This window comes from Branchiostoma lanceolatum, chromosome 9 (genome assembly GCF_035083965.1).
Source record: "Branchiostoma lanceolatum isolate klBraLanc5 chromosome 9, klBraLanc5.hap2, whole genome shotgun sequence".
In the NCBI taxonomy this organism is placed as follows: Eukaryota; Metazoa; Chordata; class Leptocardii; order Amphioxiformes; family Branchiostomatidae; genus Branchiostoma; species Branchiostoma lanceolatum.
Window position 1 is genome coordinate 12,597,818 of NC_089730.1, and position 22,113 is coordinate 12,619,930.

The following is a 22,113-nucleotide window of genomic DNA, read 5'->3' on the forward strand; positions in this document are numbered from 1 at the left end:
ATAGACAATATAAAATCTTTTGCATTTGCTGTTTTTGGAAAGTGGTGACAAGAAATACACCTAAACCGACAATGTTCACGTTTACTTACAATCATTCTTCAACAGACCCTTTCTCAGGATGATGACACTACCACAGTGAATCCAGCAGGCCGTTCCTTCATCGAACAGATCAAGTCAGTGGTCAGCCCTGTCGTCCAGGCAGTTATGGGCTTTGCTTCCGGGCAAGTCAAGTCAGGCCCTGTTGCTGTCTCCCTGAATCAGACCCTGGACGTTGTGCTGTGGAGGAGCAAAAAGAAGGGAGAAATCCCATATTACCGGATTCCTGTTCTCACCTACACTCCCAAAGGAAATCTGGTAGCCATAGCAGAAGGGAGAAGGAAGTCACAAAAAGACGAAAATCCAAAGATCTTTCTTGTGAAAAGATCAACGGATGGAGGTATGGCTGTATGCTCATTTATTCTTTTGGTGGCAGTGCTTAATGTCTATCATACTCGGAGTATATTGTTGGTAATGGTGCACAGAATTTGCATGAATGTTAAGCAATCTACTGGCAACCCGTATACTGTTATGCTCCTTATGAGGAGCATAAATGCTTAAATGCATAAATACTTAAATGTATAAATGTTCCGTATGAGGACACATAGCATGGTTATTTTTTTTCTGCCTAACTAACAGTATCTTTCATTTGAAGGTGAAACGTGGCCGCCGTCACAGCGGATAGTGGACGACGGCAATAAAGGTTTCAAGATCAGCTCCTACATAGGCACTATCTTTGTTGACGATACAACGGCAACCATCTTCCTGATGTACGTGTATTGTGAGTTCTGTCCTACCAGATCACTGATGTTGATAAACAGTACGGATGACGGCATCACGTGGGGCCGGCCGAGAAATATCACCGACCACGTAGGAAAAGACTACGCCACACACCCGAGTCCAGGATACGGCATTCAGGTAAGCGACGTTGACTATCCTGCTTTATACTTGCTAAAATAAAGCTTTCATCACATTTACATAGTAAACGCAAATAGATTTATTATACAAAATAAGATATAGCTTTACATGCTTTATTTGTACATTGTGTACTTAGATGTTCAGTAGTAATTTGTTGAGATCAATGGTGCTTACAGGGCCAACGTTTGTCTGTAGTTTCTCCATGATATCCAAGCAGGTCTATCGGTGGCAATGACAGTATCCAAAGGGCGAAAGTTGCATTATTGGCCTTAATGGCGTTTTCGTCCTTTGGATACTGTCATTGCCACCGATAGATCTGCTTGGATATTACGGAGAAACTACAGACAAACGTTGGCCCTGTAAGCACCATTTCCGTTCGTTTAATCCATTCTTGAAAAGGAAACATATGTACATGCATGTTTTACTATCTGCCCTGTGTATTGGCGTGATTTCTATGGGATTTTCATCTGATTGTTTCGATGTAACTGTCGAATAAATATGTTAGTATTTTCAAAATCAATCTTGGGCCATTTCTCTACCATTCTTTTCAGAAAAAGCAGGAGCCAGCTAAAGGAAGACTTGTTGTGTGCGGACACGGTTTCTACAATGGGAAAGGCCTGGTGCTGCTGCTGAGTGATGACCACGGCGTGACATGGAGACCTGGAGCCGTCGTACCGAGTGAGCCGTTCCAGATGAAGTTGGAAAAGGGCGTTTTTGACCCCGATGAATGCCAGGTGAGCTAACAGAAAAGGGACTGAAGAGCTAAAAATGTAACAGTCTGACTCTCATTCCGTAATTTTTCCTGAAATAAATGGCATGGGGAATGGGATGGACTATTAATAAGATAACACATTTTAGTTTTGATGACACAATTCACAACATTCACAATATTTCCCTTCGAGCAATTTCCAAGCACACCATGTACCATCTTTGACCTTTGCTGCTATGTTGTTTTATACTATCTACAGCCGGTGGAGTTGCCCGATGGCTCCATATATATAGTCGTCAGGAATGAAAAGGTATACAAATACCACTGCAAGATGACCATGCGTAGCTTTGATGGGGGAGAAACGCTGCCACAAAACTACACGTACTTGGACCAGGCACTCGTGGAACCGAGAATCTCATCGGGGCTGGGGTACCACGATGGGACCTTGTTCTACTCAGGAGTGAAACATGACAAACAACGTGGGTACAGAACATTGTTTTACAGTATTTCAGTAAACAATAGTGTAAACATTAATAGTCGATTGTGAACATTAATATTATAACCATATTTGTTGCATACACAACAGTAGGGCAAGCTAGCTAGTGTTGAAGCTATGGTACATTTTCATTGTGTCTAGAGAGTCATGATTTTCTGAAAGTAGAACCTATGTTCGACTCTTTTCCTTTCTGTAATGATTAGCGGCACATCAAGTTTAGTCGTTATCTTCGCTTGACATGCATATGGTCACTCCTGGCAAGTCTTTCAAGTTCCCTTCATGTCTCTATGACTTCCGTTCAGACATGTAAGAGGTGGTTCGATCTTTCCGAGTATATCTTTGGCTAGAGAGACCCTGCTGATAGAGGAATGGCGTGTGGAAATATTGCAAACCACAAAATCATGACGTCACCAATGATCATTTATACAAGGTCTGTCCATATTTGTCGTCCATACAGGTCGGAACTTACACATCAGATGGAGTTACGACTACGGGAAGACGTGGAGCTCAGAAAAACGGATTTGGATGGACCCGGCAGGATACTCCACACTCATGATGCTCCCACAAGACAAAAATCATCTCTACGTACTGTATGAAAGAGGTCATAAAACCGAAATTGATGAAATCGCGATTACTAAACTGAAAATATCAGCTATCTAATATGGCACATTGATAACCACGTAGTTACCAACTTCTTCACCCTGTATCAATATGTATTCAAGAGAGAATGAGAGAGAGAGAGATAGAGATAGAGAAGGGATACTAAAAGGGTAGTTTAGATCAATGATTATGAAAATATCCTGAGTGAGGTATCATGTAGGGTAGTGAGGTTCATGCACATGCACCTATCTAATGTAGTGCACTAATAAGTATGTGTTGATCAACTTCTTCAGCTTTGTATAGCTGTGTACTTAAAAGAGCTCTGTACATGTAGCCATTGATTAGGGAATGAAGAAAATGATAAGAAGGTCGTTTTTTTTAGATCAGTACAAATATAAAACTGGCATGTGGTAGGGTCACGACTCACGAGGCTCCTGTACTTTCAATTAATGTAATGCACTAACGATTATGTACCAGTCAACTGTACATTGGTATTCATATGCTTTAAAGAAATAGAAGAGATTGTGATAATGATAACTTTTATTGTGCATTCATGCCCTATCACGGGCTAAGTACAGGCATAGAGGTACAGAATACATGGTAATGTTCATATAATGACACACAGGATTTCCAATACTAATCTAAGAGAATGGTTCTAAAACTACACTAATTGATAGGTTCGGCCTCTTCTCGTTTCTTTGTGATGTTAGAAATATAAGTTGAGATGGACTTGTTCAATATTGTATGGTCAAAACGCATGATAGAAATGAATGTCTCAATATAAGAGCGCTGTTTAGATACATATTGATTGTATCATTGCCTGCCGTACGTCAGCGTGGTTAGTTTGATTAATTATATAGTGTTTGCTATTTTCCTTTCTTTGATTTACAGTAATACTCAGAGATTCCATTTTGCACTCAAGCTCATATCTGCATTTCAAGGCTAAAGTTGATATACATGTAACTGAATTGACACAAGAAAGGTACAAGGACTTTCGCATGGACATCTACATCATTGCAGATGAAAAGCTGCAACCACAAATATGACAATGTTTTAAGTATATCAAGACGCTGCCTGGGCCCCGCGTGTAGCGTGCCGTTGCAATCCAAATAAAGTCAAATTACTGGATCTAACCGGTTTACGCATCTAGTCAATTTGAAACGTATTGTACTATAGTATTGTACTTAAGTAAAATCATGATAGTAGCATATTTAGAACATCGCATACAAAAACCAGACGTTCCACTGCAGTGCCATAGCAAGCCGCCTGGATGTCCATAATCTAAGTTGTCATTTGTTCAATCGACACGTACCCACATACTACCACAACAACTCTTCAACAGCGTCTTGAGTTATGCTATCAAATTACAAAAAAACTAAACTTATCCATTTACATTTCGAAAACACAACGCCCCAAACGCTACCGAAAATACTAGTATAACCTTTTTCCGAGGGTAATTAATGTAACACATAATAGTGGCAGCGCTTGCTGCTTCGTTGCGCTTCAAGGACATTTCTGGCGGTCAGAGGTCAATCAGTTAAACCCGTCAGACAACTTTTGCCATCGTTTGTAAAGATACACTGTTGGTGCACAGCTCTAGTATATTGTGTTGTTTTGTTCGTTACACTCCGGGGATGCAACGTTGTGATGTAATGCTATCAATGTGTACCTTCTCGCGAACATACGGAATAGTGAGCCTTCCTCCCTGCTTGTTTAGAACATCTACCACTAGCACTGAGACTGGAAGTAGGTCACGTATAACACTGGTTCTGTAAGTACGGACGTATAATTGATATTTTATACCGAAATATCATTTGCTGAACTGCCGGGTGGCACCGCCGATCCAGACATGCTGACCAGACTAAGGTTCCTGGCGCGAGTTTTGCTGCTCGTGCTGCTCCTTGTGACCGTCTTCGTGTGGTTACTTCATCCTGTTAGAGTTCTCCCACAGCTGACGAGCCGACAGCAGGTACGTGTGATGACCTCGTTTATATAGCACAGCCTCTCTAATTGAATTTCTTGCACATAGAAATTCTAAAAGTCATCCACAGGAAAACTTGTCTGTTCCGACACTTTACATACTAGTGGTTTCAAGAAACAGAACATGCATGGTGTTTAGAAATACGGTGTAGCATTGTTTATATTCTATGTATGGTTACGATGTGTGCTGTAGTGCTAGCTGTGACGACCTGTAATTATCTAATTACAACATTTAGTCACGATTAAGGTCTTTTCTCATTCATACATACATTCACACATACATTCCGATGCCGTATGTATTGTACAATAATGCCCAAGATAGCTGATTCATAATCTCCAAGCAGATCTACACCGGTGCAAAAATCGTATAAGCCTGCCAGAGAAGGTAGCTTAAACGATTTTTGCACCGGTGTAGATCTGCTTGGAGATTATCTGATTCATATCTCTTTAAAACATGCAACAGTCATACAACGCGTAATCACCGAACCAAGTGACCTGTATTTACGTTACGATCTGCGGGTAACAATCTATTCACAAATGTACCATGTCTACAGGTCGGGATGCCTCCAGCTCAAAGCAAAGACGTAGGCCTCCTTGCTCCAAGTGAGGTGTACAGTGTCGTGCTGTGGACAAGCCACAGACGAGGCGAAGTCGGTATATTCCGGATACCGGTTCTCACCTACACACCCCGTGGAAACCTGGTCGCCATGGTCGAGGGAAGAAGAAACTCAGAAAAAGATGACGTCCCCAAAGTGATTGCTGTGAAGAGATCAACTAATGCCGGTAAAAAAAATACTTACGAATATGAATTCCAACTTGCAAAGATGATGAAAAAGACTTAAAAACACAATACAAATTGGCGAGGTATTAGTACAAATATCCTTCGGTAAATACCGTTGCCAAGTAGGTCTAAAACCCACTACCCTCCCACGTTACTGATGTATTCAAATTCACAGGACACCAAGTGTTACACGCTTATGATGTCTATCAAAGCCTCTTCCATGTCCAATTGTGATGGTGTTGATTGCCTCCAAGATTCAATTCACTCTGTCAACGGTCTTATACTGTAAATACTAATATGATTGAAACTGATGACTATGAATTCATTTGTTTCCAACAGGTCAAACGTGGTCTCCTTCACAGTGGATTGTTGACGATGGAAACACGACTCGTCGATACTGCTCAAACGTAGGAACAATTTTCGTTGACGACATGACAGCAACCATCTTCCTGATGTACATGTATTGCGGCTTCTGCCCAACGAGATCACTGATGTTGGTAAACAGTACGGATGACGGCATCACGTGGGGCCGGCCGAGAAATATTACTAACTTAGTTGGGAAAAATTATGTTGCACATCCAAGCCCGGGATACGGCATTCAGGTAAGTGCTTTTGTCACATCGATTATAAAATAACTGAACCAGGAACTAACAAATATATTTGACGCTGGAATAAAGATTTAAGTTCCTTTGATTTGGATCTTTTCTTAGAAAAAGCATGACCCAGCTAAAGGAAGACTGGTTGTATGCGGACACGGTTTCCATGACGGCCTAGGAATTGTGCTGCTGCTGAGTGATGACCACGGCGTGACGTGGAGACACGGGGCCTTCGTACCGAGCGTGCCGTTCCGTCGGTCCAGGAAGGGAGACTTCGATCCAGACGAGTGCCAGGTATGGAAAGAGGGAAATTCAGGGAATACAAGTGGGAAAATAGCGTTCCTATTCAAGTCCAGGTTACAGCTTGATCTGTGTATAGTTTTATTTTAACATACATGTATCTTATTCTGTTCAGCCCATTGAACTCCCGGATGGAAGCATTCGCGTCGTGGTGCGAAACGAACACGTTTACAAGTGCAACTGTAAAATGATAATGAAAAGCTTCGACGGGGGAGAGACCCTGCCAAAGAAGTACATGTTCCTGGACACATCCCTCATCGAGCCAAAAATCACATCTGGGGTGTGGTACCACAACGGCGTTCTGTTCTACTCAGGACCAAACAATTCCAATAATCGTGAGTGTCTTATGGCTATCACTTCTAGAATGCTGATCCTACAGTAGATAATGTGCAGATTAGACACATTGTTCTATGTTCAGTATTTTGTCACTTGGAATCATCTTTTAGGCTGGAATTTGCATTTTAGTTCATCCTTAGGATCTAGGATTTTGAGTCAGGGGTAATGTACGTGGCTATTATCAATAAGTTACTAAATATCTCTCAGTTCATGGGGACGTTAGGTTCAGCCATTCTGCTAGTTAGTATGTTATATCACGTCTATGTACTTTGAGTTAACATACGTACATAGCTCAGTGTTACCTTTTGAACATGTATTACAGGTACGGATCTACAGCTTCGATGGAGTTACAACAATGGTCGTACTTGGTCAAAGGCGATGAGACTTTGGGGACACAAGGCAAGCTATTCCACACTAACGATGCTTCCCAACGACCAGGAACATCTCTACATCTTGTACGAAAGAGGCATCAAAGACTTTTTTGAAGAAATTGCCATCGAAAAAATGAAAATAAGCATGATTTATAGATAATCTTTAGACATTGTTTATAGATAATCTTCAGACTGTCCTTCGTGTGAATTCCCTGTTACGCGTTCCCAGTGTATCTGCATCTCAACCTTGGGATATTGACATCGAAATGTTAGTTGGTACAAGTGCGCACAAGTATTTTTCTCGTCAACACAAGGGAAAGGTGAACTTCGAAATAAAGCAACATCTAGCCAATGCCAGTAGTTCAAGTCAATTTGTGTAAGTTGGATCAGTTTGGATTGTTTTTTGATACGGCAGATATCACTAGTACTACAGAATATTTCTGAATACGTTTTACAGTTGGAGTCAGCGATGGTACCGACAAAACAGGCAAAGACAGGAATAAACGCATACTACAGCTTCTATATACAGTAACTTCGGGAAAACGTCATATCTGTTGGTTCCCATACTTTATGATGTATCATGTATCTATTTTCACCAACACGAATGGCCATCATAAATGTTATGTAGATATGAATTTAGAAAGTAAAAAAGACATATTTAAAAGACTTTTGTCTTGTGTGATTCAATATATAAGCACTGATATCCGGCCCACTAGTACTTAATACCCATATAGTCAGCTAATTTTGGAATAATCATGTAATCATTTTAGGGTTCTTTTTACGATGTATGTATAAGTTGCTAAGGAACGAAAATCAGACGTCAACACACAATGTGTACGAATGGGGCGGGGGCTTAAGTCACGTATAACAGGGCGTTTATATATCGACAGCATCAATCAATTATGTTGACTCCCCAATGGGTGTGCAAGACCTGTCCCAAATCACTAGCGCTGATCTGCATAACAGGTTTCCCAACACTGCCGTCAGTCCCGTGGGCATACCCTGTCTTTCCAGGGCTTCCCCCGTCATTGAGCTTTACCATCAATGTCCCCTCGCCAGTTCTGTGTTTGGGACAGACCGGACGATACTCCCTGAAGTTAACACAGCATAAACCCATTCTGAGGTAAACCATGGTGCTACGGTTGGTGACTTGATTTGTCCCTTTATTCGACTTGATCGATACGTAATAATGTGGTTCATTTGTCTTGAAAGGTCAGAGGTCAAAGGGGAATTTTGAAAGACCTCCATAATTGTTGCACATCGAATGGTGTGGAAACACTTTTACTTCAAGTCTGAAAGGGACTGATGCACGTAGAATTTCCCTTTAGTAAGCTACATAATATATATACTCAACAGCATCTCCTACATTCTCGTAGCTTATATAAATGGATCAAAACTGTGTGTGCTGTCAAAATAACGTACAACGGACGTTTATAATCACGCAGGAGTACTGCAGTCGTTCTCCATGCTTCGCCACATCCACAGAAGTAAACATGTCAGGAGGTTCGGTCTCCTCCTCTGCATTGTTGCCGTAGCTTTGATATGGTCACAGTATCCCAAATTCCGTAGGACTGAATTATATACTGGTATAATAGAGAGGTCACAGGTCGCACGTCTACACACTCAACAAGACAAGACATCAACAGAAAACCCATCCACAGACTTGCACTTGTCAAAGGTAATTAAAATCTTTTTGTTTGTTTGTGTGCATTCACTATGAATATTATTTCAAGTAATGTATGACATAGCATCATACAAAGATATGTTTTTATATTCAAAACATGTGGTTAATGATAAGTTTAACGTTTACTAATAAATTCGTTTTCTGGTACATTCTTTGAGATACCAAAATAATGAAAATATTGACTAAGATATGTAAGAGATTGTATAAAAATCCATACACAACCTTACATACATACTTGTATGTTCACATGTAAGGTCCATGACGTCGTTCTATGGAGAAGCTACAAAACAGGTGAAATCCCGATATTCCGGGTCCCTGTTCTCACATACACACCTAGAGGGAACCTCCTGGCCATAACGGAGGGAAGGAGGAAGTCAAAATTGGACCATGTGCCCAAAGTCTTTGCCTTTAGGAGATCAACGGATGGAGGTACACAATCCCATTTATAGTTGGTTAGTCTAGTCTAGTCTAGTCTAGTCTAGTCTAGTCTAGTCTAGTCTAGTCTAGTCTAGTCTAGTCTAGTCTAGTCTAGTCTAGTCTAGTTATTTCACCAGGATATACACATAGTTTCACAATTTTCACAAAGGTTAAAATACACGTCCTGCATTGTTTGTCGGAGGGACTAGCCCTTTGTAAAAGCCACCGGCCTGTTTGGCAGCCCTGTCTGTATGTAGTTCAGACAAAATCATGAATGAAAAGGTTTACACATGTAGTGTGTTGTATGTAGTAACTGTAAACCAACCTTCTGTTATCTTTTTCTTAAAGGTGAAACATGGTCAACGTCAACGTGGATAGTGGACGACGGAAACGCTACTTATCGCAACTGCTCCTACATAGGGACCATTTTTGTTGATGACGCAACAGCAACCATCTTCCTGATGTACGTGTATTGTGAGTTCTGTCCTACCAGATCACTGATGTTGATAAACAGTACGGATGACGGCATCACGTGGGGCCAGCCGAGAAATATAACCGACCACGTAGGAAAAGACTACGCCACACACCCAAGTCCAGGATACGGCATTCAGGTAAGGGGCGTTGCTACTTCTGACTGACCAAAGCCACCGATGTCGCAATCACGTTAGGCATACATGTAAAATATTTCCTCTGTTATTATTATGATCTGTAATATTGCTCATGATAGCCTTTCATTGCAGTTATTTGAAGATGTGTTGATACTGAGATGAATGTATCACAGGGAACCTGAACACATTGTTTATTCTTTACATTTCTATAGTAACCCTATTTCACAATAGAATGTCAGTGTCAGTTTTAGGTAAGCATTTGAAAACAAATTTTCCCTCAGAAAAAGCACAGCCCCTCAAAGGGAAGGCTGGTTGTATGCGGACACGGTTTCCACGACGGTAAAGGCCTGGTGCTGCTGCTGAGTGATGACCACGGCGTGACGTGGAGACATGGCGCCTTCGTACCGAGTGTGCCGTTCCAGGATAACACCATGGGGACATTTAACCCGGATGAATGCCAGGTATGTTCCTGGATGTAGTGTTGAAGGCTGAATGGAACGTTAACCCTTCAAGTGCCAAGTTATTGTACTGAAATGTAATGCAATGCAAACGTATTCTGAAAGGTGTGTGTATGTGTGTGTGTGTGTGTGTGTGTGTGTGTGTGTGTTTGTGCATGTGTGTTTGTATAGTCTGTGTGTGGGGGGGGTGTGGGGGTGTGTGTGTGGGGGTGTGTGTGTGTGGGGGTGCATATGTGTGTGTGTGTGTGTGTGCTGGAACAGGCCTTTGGCTGTCTGTACTGGCCTGTTACACAGAACAAAGGGTGTACGAACCACATAACATGTGTCTATGACGGTTTTCGTGTCCACTTATTATCAAACACAATCCATTTTGAAAACTATTACGGTCAAACCTTCGTTGTGTGGAGGTTGTGAATGTCAAATAATCAGGAATATCAAAACGCATACATATCAACTGTGCAGGAATGTGTGCTGTCCCGTACTGACCCGTGACTCGCGAAGTGTATAACTTGCAGATAGCTGAGTAATAGGTCTTCGTTGATAACAAATGCTCGATGACCTCTCACTACTTGCAACTGTATATAACCACAAAATCAAATGAGACTAACGTAACAGTCTGGTGTAACTTACCTATATGTTCGGGCAGGTTGACCTTGAATGTCTTTGATGCTCTCTCTGTTACCGATGTTGTTTTGTTCGTCACTGATGCCCCGGGGCACCGCCGCCATTTTGAATTTGACGCGTAACTTGGGACGATAAATCTGATTGGTTGTTTTAATTTTTCTCTCTGATTGGTCAGTCTGAAGCCAGACAAATTTTGCCGACTGCCCTCTAGCTTGTAGATATATTCATTACTTCAACCCAAGGGAGTTTTTGGATTGTCTGTGTGTGTGTGTGTCTGTGTGTGTCTGTGTGTGTGTGTGTGTGTGTCTGTGTGTGTGTGTGTGCGTGCGTGCGTGCGTGCGTGCGTGCGTGTGTGTGTGTGTTCGTGTGTCTACTGTGTTTATACAGTGCCATTAGTGTGTGTTCCGCCAGAGAGCATCTACAGTATGAGGGGATGCAGTCTGCCATCTCAGAGCCTTGTTTCGGGCGCATGTCTATAAACGTTTTCTTACCTTTTCTGTCCTTTTTCACAGCCTGTGGAGCTGCCAGATGGAAGTTTGTACATAGTTGTCCGCAATCAGCATCAGTACAAATGTCACTGCAAGGTGGTCATGCGCAGCTTCGACGGGGGTGAAACATTACCGCGGGAACACATGTTCCTGGACAGGGCACTCGTCGAGCCGAGGATCACGTCTGGGCTGTGGTATCACAACGGAGTTCTGTTCTACTCAGGACCCAACAGGCCACTGGCTCGTAGGTGCTTCTTACTCAATATTGCATGCATAATGTGTTGCTGTTAAGCCACATAGAATGTCCAATATGTTGTTTGATCTACGAATTAGATATGTTACGTTTGCAATTGTCTCTAGCCAGAGACATTTCAGCTCTTACGTGGGAGCTCGAGAAAAAGGACAACATAATACTTTCTGTAAATGCAGAAATGTTCGTGGTGGTTTTGTGTTCGCGGTTTTCGCGGTGTACTCCTCAGCGCGAACTTAAAACCACCACGAAACTTTTTGCCTACCTATAACTGTAGCACTACTATTGATTCAAACGCGAACTTAAAACCACCGCGAACACTCCATTTTCTCCCTACCGCGAAATAAAAACCACGCGAACTTAAATGCATTTACAGTAACGAGTCTATTTCTGGATATTAGAGGTGTGAACTTTATTTTACAATGATGAAAATCGTTCACTCTTGTTTTGATATATGAAATTAGTGGTAAAGGATAACAAACCATTAATTCAACATGTTGATTTAGATTGTTCTCTCTTGTTGTGATTTATGAACTTTGAAATCTATCATATTCATAGTAAGCGCAAGAAGGGACATGTATGATGTATGCACTGTTACCTCTTGGAGTTCTAATGCTAAATTCTGCCATACTGTTTCACACTGCAGGAGAAGATCTGTACCTACGATGGAGCCACAACCACGGCCACACATGGACTAAAGGCTTACAGATATGGGACGATCTGGCTGGGTACTCGGTTATAACGATGGTTCCGAATGACCAAGAACATCTCTACATGATATACGAAAGAGGAACATTGAAGTACTTTGACGAAATCGCGCTTGTTAAATTGAAAATTTCCATGATGATAAAAAATGACACCTCATTGATAAAAGTAGGCGCCAACCCACATGAACTGATTTCCCAAAGAACTCCAGATTTGAGGCAGAATTAGAAAAAAATGAGTACAATTTTCGCAGAACAATTTCATTACGAATGCCACACATTCCTCTGTGCCATTGTATTGACTAACTTACGATCTGTGTACATGTGGACACTTTTAAAGCACACACCAATGTACTTTTTTAGAAAAGAAAAGAAAGAATACGAGTGAAATTTCGTAACATTGTGTCACCCTGTTTCGAGTATTATTCAGACTTTGACACAACTAACATAAACATAACTAACACAGCCTTATCGTCAACATAAGTATTGTATAAAACGATATAAACAAAAAGAGCAGAAGAAAGTCGGTCCATACTATGATATAACACCGTGTATTATGAAAAGCATGTCAAATTAAGTTTATCCAATCACTAGCCGTAAATCCACAGATACATATCTGATATATGATTCATGATATAGCTCGTAATGATATGCACATTTTCTTATAAATTTATTTGCAAATGATACTCAGTTTAGGATAGGTATACCTCGTGTAATTTTGATACTAGTACTAGACGCATGCCATACTGAAGAATATTATGCTTTACAGCTTGCACAACATTATTTGTCGTTATAGCATGTCCTTCCTTACATCATATCATACGATTATATCAGGCATGCATATGTTGAAATCGCCTAAACTGCAGAGACCCCCAATGGCCTTAGATATTCGCAGACTTTGTTGACTGTGAAGTGTAAATAAGAGTACCTCTCACTGGTTGGCATAAGTCGGTTCGCAGTCGCTGTATAGTGAGGTGTCTCGGTTCACGTCTTCGTACAGATTGTCAGCGTTCTCATGATTCATGAAGGACGCCTCAGCTGCGTTCCCATCTGCATCCACGTTACAATACGACGGAGAACAGTTCTCGTAGGTTGAACCTTCCAGGTTCGCCATTTCATGTTGACTCTCGGAGACATGAGGAGAGGGTGGTGACTGTGCGCTTCCATCGAAGTCCACGTTGGCGTAGGGCCGTGGGCTTCCATCGAAATCCACGTTGGCGTAGGGCTGTACGCGCTGTGCGTGTCCTGGTCGGACGTTTAGGTACGTACTTTCAGCGCCGTCCGGTTGGTTCCGTTGATTCAGCAGACTGGTGTAAGTGTTGTTGTCAGGAACAGGTAGCGATCTCTCCCTGGTCGCTTCTATGAGATCGGTGTAGGTGTCGTCGTCAGGCGTCGGCAGCGGGTCTCCTTGACGCCGGCGGTGGATCGGTTTCTCCCTGGTCTCCTCATGAAGGTTGATGTAGGTAGTGTCCTCTTGACTCCTGTTTTGGGTTCGTCTTTCCTCCATCTCATCCACAAGGCTGAGGTAAGTGTTGTCGTCAGGTATCGGCAGAGCGCCCCCTTGAGCCCCGGTCAGGACTGGTCTCTCCCCGGTCTCATCAAGAAGGCTGAGGTAGGTGTTATCGTCGTCAGGTATCGGTAGCGGGTCTTCTTGACTCCTGTTAACGTTAACGTTAACGTTGTGGGCCGGTGTCTCCCTCAGAAGATTCTTGAAGGTGTCTCCTTCTCCTTCTGGATCTGTACGCTCGGCGGAAACCCCTGCATCATCTCTGTTAAAGATGATTCCCCGTTTCTTAAGAATGAAGAAAACAACACCCAACAGGATGAGAGCGAGGACTCCGATCACAACGCCGGCCACAAGGCCAGGCGAAGACCCGACCGGCGGTGGAGGTGCTGCCTCCCCTGGAGTGGTCTGCCCTGTATCAGAATCAATAAGATTATTACTAAATCCACCTCACGTCTCAGCTGCAAGCTCTTCTTATGAAGGAACGTCAAGATAATATGCTAGTTAGGATTTTATTTCTGTGTGGTTTACTGTGCATAGTAGGCAAGAAACAACAGCAAGTTGCTAGGTTCGACTCGATCGTACCTGCGTCTCTCCCCCACTGCAAAGAATAAGTTTGATACTGAAGATTAAAGAATAGATAGAATACCCGAAGATCTTGTCAGACGCGGTACCGATGCCTCTGGCGTCGCCTCTGTCATCCAGATCCCAGTGCTGTCCGTGGTCCATGGCATCGTCTCCATGTTTGAGGTCTGTGAACAGGTCACGGTAGTCAGAACGTCAGCATCACTCGGATCAAATGGCCCCAATGAACAGTGAAGCCAAATACCTTAAACATGACCCTGTGGCATAACTTCAGAGTTGTAGCATTTGAACATTTTGCAGGGGAACAAGAAATAAAGGTCATTTTTATTGATTTGAGATCACGATGAAGACAAGACGACAAAGGGCTAAGCAAAGAGTCACGCATGTGAATAAAACGCAACAGGGAAACACAAAGGGCATCTTTAAAGCTTTCCGCACTAGCTCCATTACACATGAATGGCAATTCTGTCTTGAAACCCCACCCTTTTCTATACTTAAGGAGTTAACTTACTGGCTGTCTGCAAACTATTTTGATATGAACATTGCGACTGTATGTTGCCAATGTCTCAGTTACACTTGAGAAGATTCCAAACACAATAACGTCCAATAAAAGGAGTTTTTACACGATTTGTAATTCGGTACATCTTCTTGTGAGTCACAAGAATAATTCGGGCCAAAGTTCGAGTTCTGTTTACCAGTTACGACAATTGGAGTTCAACAAAATGCCCCTGAGCGAATTCCCGAAGACTGGCTAACAACGTCATACAGCCTACCCTGCGGCCCAAATGGACAACAGCAAATCTTTAAACGTTAAGTATTCCTAGAATGATTTCATTGTGTTCCTCTTCCTCTTGTTCTACCACCTATTAAATCATTGGATCGACTGCACTCCTTGAAGTTGATATCAAATTTTGAAGAAAAAAAACGACTCGTGCTTGCGCCGTTAAGAAAGACAACCGCCGATGCATTTTGTCAAGCAAAAGATGATTGCTGTATTTGATCCCTACACTGATAACCAGCAATAGTCTAGCTTGCGACAAGCCACAAAGAACAAGGCGGTATGCTCCAAATGCTTACAAGATAAGATGTAGAAAATTAATCCCAACCGCCCTCCATCTCTTCTCGATTTTCAGATTATTTTTCAATAAATTGCGGGGCAAAGGTGAGGATTAAGGAGTATCCTACAGCGTTCTTCTTCAGAATCTGAATTATGAAAAAGGACAGTCGAAAATTCGACATAATTCGACAAATGTATTGGAACATAATTTCAGCTCTGTACAACATCAACTAAAAACACAGAGGAATTTTGAGGCTAATATTCAATCAATACTGTATAAAGAAAGGCTCGCAAAAATAGTAATGTGTACAGTCAAGTCTATCCTGAAGCGTGCCTCGTGAGCTTGTAATTCATGTCATATGTATATCTTATACTTCATATGTAAAGACTCATGGTAAAACATACCTCTCGCAGGGTGAATTGTTGCTCACTTCAGTCACAGTGAAGGATAAGTAAGTGTTTCTGGTGAAATCCACGCCACACGAAACACGGCGAGCGCTGTACTGTCTATGTGTCAACACCAAATGAGCACCTACTTCCTGTTCGACTACTTTTTAGACCGTGAGGATGACCTATCACCGGTAATCTAGTACTTATAGGGGTTCACTACTGGGGAGTTTGCAGAAGTAACCAGTAGCAAAGTAATAACTTCTCTTTTCACACAACTGATAGCACAGATAAGAAAGTAAGCATGAAACGGGCAGGTTAAATAATCATGTGTCTTTTGTGCATGTGCGAAACTCTGATTGAAAGTCCACATCTGATAACCACACTGGTCGTTATCACATTGTCCAAACTCCAAAGATAATGTGTGGTGTACATGAGGAGTAGTGATTTTGTAAACAGTATATGTAAGATTCTAGTATAAACGCTCAGGCGATATTTTTGTTTTTACAAGTGGTCTATCATGAAGCTATCGCTCGATTACGGAACGCAAAATCTTTATTTCATCTAATCTTCTAATCTCCAAGCAGATGTTAGGGTGCGCTACTGTAAAGTTTTATTGCAGCCCACTGACACCTGCACCTCACTACCGTGACCTCTCCATGTTTGAGGTCTGTGAACAGGTCACGGTAGTCGGAACGTCAGCATCACTCGGATCAAATGGCCCCAATGAACAGTGAAGCCAAATACCTTAAACATGACCCTGTAGCATAACTTCAGAGTTGTAGCATTTGAACAATTTGCAGGGGAACAAGAAATAAAGGTCATTTTTATTGATCTGAGATCACGATGAAGACAATGCGACAAAGGGCTAAGCAAAGAGTCATGCATATGCATGTGAATAAAACGCAACAGGGAAACACAAAGGGCATCTTTAAAGCTTTCCGCACCTGCATTACACATGAATGGCAATTCTGTCTTGAAACCCTTTTGTATACTTAAGGAGTTAACTTACTGGCTGTCTGCAAACTATTTTGATATGAACATTGCGACTGTATGTTGCCAATGTCTCAGTTACACTTGAGAAGATTCCAAACACAATAACGTCCAATAAAAGGAGTTTTTACACGATTTTTGATTCGGTATATCGTCTTGGTGGTCACAAGAATAATTCGGGCCAAAGTTCGAGTACTGTTTACCAGTGACGACAATTGGAGTTCAACAAAATTCCCTTGAGCGAATTCCCGAAGACTGGCTAACAACGTCAATACAGCCTACCCTGCGGCCCAAATGGACAACAACAAGTCTTTAAACGTTAAGTATTCCTAGAATGATTTCATTGTGTTCCTCTTCCTCTTGTTCTACCACTTATTAAATCATTGGATCGACTGCACTCCTTGAAGTTGATATCAAATTTTGACAAAAAAACACTAATGTTTGCGCCGTTAAGAAAAACAACCGCCGATGCATTTTGTCAAGCAAAAGATGATTGCTGTATTTGATCCCTACACTGATAACCAGCAATAGTCTAGCTTGCGACAAGCCACAAAGAACAAGGCGGTTTGCTCCAAGTGCTTACAAGATAAGATGTAGAAAATTAATCCCAACCGCCCTCCATCTCTGCTCGATTATTTTTCAATAAATTCGGGTGCAATGGTGAGGATTAAGGAGTATCCTACAGCGTTCTTCTTCAGAATCTGAATCATAAATAGGACAGTCGAAAATTCGACACCCTTATTCATTGTCTTGGAACATAATTTCAGCTCTGCACAATATCAACTAAAAACACAGGAATTTTGAGGCTACCATACAATCAATGCTGTATAAGAAAGGCTAGCAAAAATAGTAATGTTTGCAGCCAAGTCTATCCTGAAGCGTGCCTCGTGAGCTTGATAATTCATGTCATATGTATATCTTATACTTCATATGTAAAGACTCATGGTAAAAACATACCTTTCGCAGGGTGAATTGTTGCTGACTTCAGTCACAGTGAAGGATAAGTAAGTGTTTCTGGTGAAATCCACGCCACACGAAACACGGCGAGCGCTGTACTGTCTATGTGTCAACACCAAATGAGCACCTACTTCCTGTTCGACTACTTTTTAGACCGTGAGGATGACCTATCACCGGTAAACTAGTACTTATAGGGGTTCACAACTGGGGAGTTTACAGAACTAACCAGTAACAAAGTAATAACTTCTCTTTTCACACAACTGATATCACAGATAAAAAAGTAAGCTTGAAACGGGCAGGTCAAATAATCATGTGTCTTTTGTGCATGTGCGAAGTTCTGATTGTAACAGGTGAGTCCACATCCGATAACCACACTGGTCGTTATCACATTGTCCAAACTCCAAAGATAATGTGTGGTATACATGCGGAGTAGTGATTTTGTAAACAGTTTATCTAAGATTCTAATATAAACGCTCAGGCGATATCTTTGTTTTTACAAGTGGTCTATCATGAATCTATCGCTCGGAACGCAAAATCTTTGTTTCAACTTATCTTCTAATCTCCAAGCAGATGTTAGGGTGCGTTACTGTAAAGTTTTATTGCAGTCCACTGCCCCTTCCTAGCAAGCACACTTTCATTGGGCAACAATTAACTTTGAAACTCTTTGAACTTGCCGAGTGTCGGCAGATCTAGGGATAGAGGACTGTCAGAAAAAACGGCCAGTCAGAAAGCTCTACACTTGTTCTCCCTCAACGTCTGCTTGGCGCGCGATTACTTATCTTCAAAACGAAACTGTTGTCTTTGCTTTGGAAAATGGTCCATTATCAATATAACGCTCGATTATGGAACGTTGCCTAATCTTCCACCATTCGGCTTTAGCTCAATTGTTGAACTTGAAGTCGACTTTACATTTGGCTCCGCAAATCTTCTACGCTTGCCCCGCCTGCAGTTGCACTATAGCAAGTGCGATCTGTGTAGATGTTGTCTCTTCCCTACATGTGCATTATATAGCAAGCGATATCTCCTCATGGTGTAGATACTGTCTCTCTCTTACAGTTGCACTATAGCAAGCGCTATCTCCTGCTTGGATGTTGTCTCTCCCCTACAGTTGTACAATGGCCAGTGCTATCTCCTATGTGGATGATTTGTCCCTTACAGTTGTACTATGGCCAGTGCTATCTCCTGCGTTGATGATTTCTCCCCCCTCTCGTACAGTATGTACAGGTGTGTGCTGTCCTGGGGTAACATTGTCATAGTGGAGTACCCTTCGTCCCTCTCCCACACACGTAATGAACCGTCCCACGACGTGCCGTTACTGTAGCTCCAACGTAACGTCATCTTCTCACCTGTAACAACATTTACTGGGTTATCTCACAACATCTATACTCACTTTGATCTTAAAAGAATAATAGATTTCAACTTTATTTTACACTTTAGAGATAGGGCTGCATTCGTTTCAATAAAATGATAAGTTTTGTCTTGTTGGACGTGGTGAAGACTTATTTCTTGTCTAAGATTTAGTCTTATCAACTTAGTCAGCTTCAATTGCTATTGCTGTAACACTACAAATATTGCAAATACAAAATCATTTCACAATTTACACTGTTATGATGAATGCTTCCAGATCTGTGACCAATAAATTGTCGTAAATCCAAATGTGCGTAGGGGTGGACATGTCAACTTTTGATACTTCATACACCCCTACATACAGCCCTACATCATTTGGTTGTTTGTAAAATACTCCAAAGTCACAGTGTACATGTTATTACAGTACTAACACAGGCATCTATGGCGGTGAGGTCTTCCAACTGAAATAGGCATGCTTTAAGGATCTTTAAGCGGGTGCTCACGGTGAGTTTTGCTGTCCGGCCCTGTGTAGTACATGACTCCGCCGCCATACCACAGTCCTGACGCTATGCGCGGTTCGATCAGGGTGCCGTCGAAGTACATGGTACGGTAGGACAGGGTCTCGCCGCCGTCGTAACTGCGCATGACCATCTTACAGTGGCAGCGATAGCGTCCATGGTTACGTAGGATGACGTGGATAGTTCCATCCGGGAGTTCTACAGGCTGTGTGGAGGAAGAGATAAAGTTTATCTCCAGGGACCAGGAAGGAAAGACGAAAACCCACGGGGAAATCAAAGTGACAAGAATTAACACCCTAACCACTATATATCATTTATGTTTGATTTTTATTCTTCATTGCTTGTAAGATGGCACAAAAACTATGAGAAGTTTTGATGATACTGTCATCGGGAAAAGATAATGCCTCTGATCTCCAAGCAGATGTTGGGTAGGAACCGTGATGTTCTCGAGCTGACTCGCTGTCACAACATCATCATGTATTCTCCCAACATCTACTTGGGGATAAGACGTTCATAATGCCACTAACCTGGCATTCATCCGGATGGAACTCTGAGTCACGTGTTCCTTTGAACGGAATGGCCGACACGAAGGCCCCGCCCCTCCACGTCACGCCGTGGTCGTCGCTTAGCAACAGTAGCGACCCCGCCCCTCCAGGCATTCCGTGCCCGCAAACGACCAGTCTGCCTTTTGCTGGACCAACTTTTTTCTGCATTGACGTTTGAAAATATAACTCTCTGAGCTGTGGTTTAACAATTAATCTGCCAAAACTTTAAAATATCACAATGTACCTGCTATGCAAAGCACTTTCCTATATATTCAAGTTTGACAACATTTGTAGCCAAAATGCTTTAAGATGTAAGAACGTTTGGAAGTTGTGTAGTAGTAGTACTCAGAAATAAAAAGGCACACAGTTCTTTTTCTATTTCCCTATGTACAAAACGAAAATTGATACAGGGAGAACGTGTTGAAACCCTCAGGAAATACATCCTCCACTTTAACGAACATACTACTTCTAACGCAAAGTGAATCCAACCAAATATCTTCGTAGACCATTTCTAAGAAATAACTCCTACCTGAATACCGAAGCCAGGGCTGGGATGTGTGACCATGTCCGCCCCTACCAGTGACGTAATGTTTCTGGGCTCGCCCCAGGTCTGCCCGTCGTCCGTGCTGTTGATCAGTAGCAGGGACCTGTGTGCACAGTTCTCACAGTACACGAACATCACGAAGATGGTGGCGGTGGTGTTGTCCACGATGACGCTGCCCACGTTCAGACCGACGTGCCGATCGCCGTCATCCACGACAAATGCTGTCGGTGACCAGGACAAACCTGCAAGAGGCATTCCAAATTGTCATTTGTATAAGAATGACTGGTTTTGATTACATGATACAGAGAGGCTGTATTTCAACACAAATACATCGTGTTCTCTATCTCGGATGGTGTGGTGTTCTGCCATCGTCAAAACGGCACAGATTTTAAGGACTCTGTCTCTTTCTTTCTTCCTATCAAAACATGGTACACCCAGCTATCTCAGTCTTGCCGTGATCTATGTTGTCTCCGATTTAGACACAATAAAGATTTATACCATTGTCTTGCAATATTGTAATTTCACTGGGTTATCGATAAAGAATTTTACTTCGAAACACCTGTTCCCCTACACACCTGACCTCTTTGTTAACTGTCATAGTGTACGCTGTTTTTGTTTCCTGGATTTCAGCAACACGCTTTCATCTTACCTTTGTCTGTAGACCTTCTGACGGCAATGAACTTGGGCCCCATGTCGGCGGAGGCATACTTCCTGGCTCCGTTAAAGGCGACGAGATTCCCCTGTGGTGTGTAGGTGAGGAGGGGGGTCCTGTATAAGTGCACCTCCCCCTCCTTACCGCTCCTCCACAGCACTGTTTGGTTCACAACCTTCGGGGATACCTTTAGAGTAATCAATCAATCAATCAATCAGTCAATCAAACAATCAATCTCCCAATTCGTTAGCTGTACAGTCATCAGTGCTCAATCCGCTGTGATATCTGTTCAGGAATTTTTCACTTGGGGAGGGGAGAGGGAAGTGTCCTGGTATCCGAGACTTACTGCTGACCCGTTAAAATGGATCGTCGACATGTCAACATTGCCCACCGTCTTGGAACAATGCCTTAATACGAACCCGACCTTTCTCTACGGAAAACAGGGCGAAGAACATGGATTTTCCTTACCTTGGGGGACACTGTCTGCAAGGTCGACAGCAGAACAGTCAGGACTGAAGTCATGAACCACATCCTGGACGTCTGCTGGCCGGGGTTTCATTCATAGTCTCCTGAGATGACCTCATAATCAGGGATGGGTTGTCCTTTGTTGTGACGCATTCGTCATTGTTCTGTTGGAATGTTCCACTTAATACGTTTTTAACAAAGCT

The 22,113-nt window shown here is 42.3% G+C and overlaps 4 protein-coding genes and 1 long non-coding RNA gene across 11 annotated transcripts in view; 2 read left to right on the top strand and 3 right to left on the bottom strand.

Annotated features, from left to right (window-relative positions):
* LOC136441778 (uncharacterized) overlaps positions 1 to 11,030 on the bottom strand; it is a 23,862-nt gene extending 12,832 nt beyond the window's left edge. The window contains exons 1-2 of the long non-coding RNA XR_010756928.1: positions 10,921 to 11,030; positions 90 to 276 (exon numbers count right to left, since the gene is read on the bottom strand). This is a non-coding gene — a long non-coding RNA (uncharacterized lncRNA). The remainder of the gene's footprint in view (positions 1 to 89; positions 277 to 10,920) is intronic.
* The window catches only part of LOC136441761 (sialidase-1-like), a 16,037-nt gene extending 3,278 nt beyond the window's left edge, over positions 1 to 12,759 (top strand). Inside the window, exons 1-7 of one of the 5 annotated variants that reach the window (XM_066438226.1) lie at positions 7,972 to 8,264; positions 8,569 to 8,801; positions 9,062 to 9,236; positions 9,573 to 9,835; positions 10,114 to 10,293; positions 11,427 to 11,646; positions 12,299 to 12,759. In XM_066438226.1, coding sequence (XP_066294323.1) covers positions 8,589 to 8,801; positions 9,062 to 9,236; positions 9,573 to 9,835; positions 10,114 to 10,293; positions 11,427 to 11,646; positions 12,299 to 12,585 — 1,338 coding nt within the window. In that variant the 5' untranslated portion in view covers positions 7,972 to 8,264; positions 8,569 to 8,588 and the 3' untranslated portion in view covers positions 12,586 to 12,759. Of the gene's footprint in view, positions 1 to 105; positions 437 to 691; positions 955 to 1,505; positions 1,689 to 1,922; positions 2,143 to 2,616; positions 3,893 to 7,971; positions 8,265 to 8,568; positions 8,802 to 9,061; positions 9,237 to 9,572; positions 9,836 to 10,113; positions 10,294 to 11,426; positions 11,651 to 12,298 lie in introns of those variants that run through there. The other 4 variants (XM_066438225.1, XM_066438224.1, XM_066438228.1 and 1 more) reach the window with 4 other exon arrangements.
* LOC136441768 (sialidase-1-like) lies at positions 4,302 to 7,789 on the top strand. 2 transcript variants are annotated; one of them, XM_066438238.1, is made up of 6 exons: positions 4,302 to 4,728; positions 5,294 to 5,522; positions 5,860 to 6,122; positions 6,231 to 6,410; positions 6,532 to 6,751; positions 7,075 to 7,789. In XM_066438238.1, exons 1-6 carry the CDS (start codon positions 4,609 to 4,611, stop codon positions 7,281 to 7,283), a joined length of 1,221 nt encoding a protein of 406 aa, XP_066294335.1. In that variant the 5' UTR covers positions 4,302 to 4,608; the 3' UTR covers positions 7,284 to 7,789. The 2 variants fall into 2 exon arrangements, with proteins under 2 accessions (XP_066294335.1, XP_066294336.1); XM_066438239.1 differs by having other exon boundaries at positions 5,860 to 5,927.
* On the bottom strand, positions 12,018 to 18,020 carry LOC136441773 (uncharacterized). 2 transcript variants are annotated; one of them, XM_066438243.1, is made up of 4 exons: positions 17,840 to 18,020; positions 15,908 to 16,559; positions 14,510 to 14,612; positions 12,018 to 14,273 (listed from the first exon to the last, which is right to left on the bottom strand). In XM_066438243.1, the coding sequence occupies exons 3-4, from the start codon at positions 14,601 to 14,603 to the stop codon at positions 13,288 to 13,290; spliced, it is 1,080 nt and encodes a 359-aa protein (XP_066294340.1). In that variant the 5' UTR covers positions 14,604 to 14,612; positions 15,908 to 16,559; positions 17,840 to 18,020; the 3' UTR covers positions 12,018 to 13,287. The 2 variants fall into 2 exon arrangements, with proteins under 2 accessions (XP_066294340.1, XP_066294341.1); XM_066438244.1 differs by lacking the exon at positions 15,908 to 16,559.
* A 119-nt stretch (positions 18,021 to 18,139) lies between these two features.
* Positions 18,140 to 22,085, bottom strand: LOC136441771 (sialidase-1-like). Its single transcript, XM_066438242.1, has 6 exons — positions 21,914 to 22,085; positions 21,443 to 21,632; positions 20,779 to 21,035; positions 20,232 to 20,411; positions 19,690 to 19,909; positions 18,140 to 19,185 (listed from the first exon to the last, which is right to left on the bottom strand). The coding sequence occupies exons 1-6, from the start codon at positions 21,974 to 21,976 to the stop codon at positions 18,992 to 18,994; spliced, it is 1,104 nt and encodes a 367-aa protein (XP_066294339.1). The 5' UTR covers positions 21,977 to 22,085; the 3' UTR covers positions 18,140 to 18,991.
* Between the last annotated feature and the right edge of the window lie 28 nt (positions 22,086 to 22,113).

Excerpts from the sequence above, each read along its gene's own strand:
- LOC136441768 (XM_066438238.1), top strand. The coding sequence starts at position 4,609 with ATGCTGACCAGACTAAGGTTCCTGGCGCGAGTTTTGCTGCTCGTGCTG. Across the intron at positions 6,123-6,230 it reads GCCCGGGATACGGCATTCAG|AAAAAGCATGACCCAGCTAA; the intron begins GTAAGTGCTTTT and ends ATCTTTTCTTAG. Across the intron at positions 6,752-7,074 it reads ACCAAACAATTCCAATAATC|GTACGGATCTACAGCTTCGA; the intron begins GTGAGTGTCTTA and ends CATGTATTACAG.
- LOC136441773 (XM_066438244.1), bottom strand. The coding sequence starts at position 14,603 with ATGGAGACGATGCCATGGACCACGGACAGCACTGGGATCTGGATGACA. Across the intron at positions 14,274-14,509 it reads GCGTCTGACAAGATCTTCGG|GGCAGACCACTCCAGGGGAG; the intron begins GTATTCTATCTA and ends ATTCTGATACAG.
- LOC136441771 (XM_066438242.1), bottom strand. The coding sequence starts at position 21,976 with ATGTGGTTCATGACTTCAGTCCTGACTGTTCTGCTGTCGACCTTGCAG. Across the intron at positions 21,633-21,913 it reads TGCAGACAGTGTCCCCCAAG|GTATCCCCGAAGGTTGTGAA; the intron begins GTAAGGAAAATC and ends ATTACTCTAAAG. Across the intron at positions 19,186-19,689 it reads GCCGGACAGCAAAACTCACC|GTGAGAAGATGACGTTACGT; the intron begins GTGAGCACCCGC and ends ATGTTGTTACAG.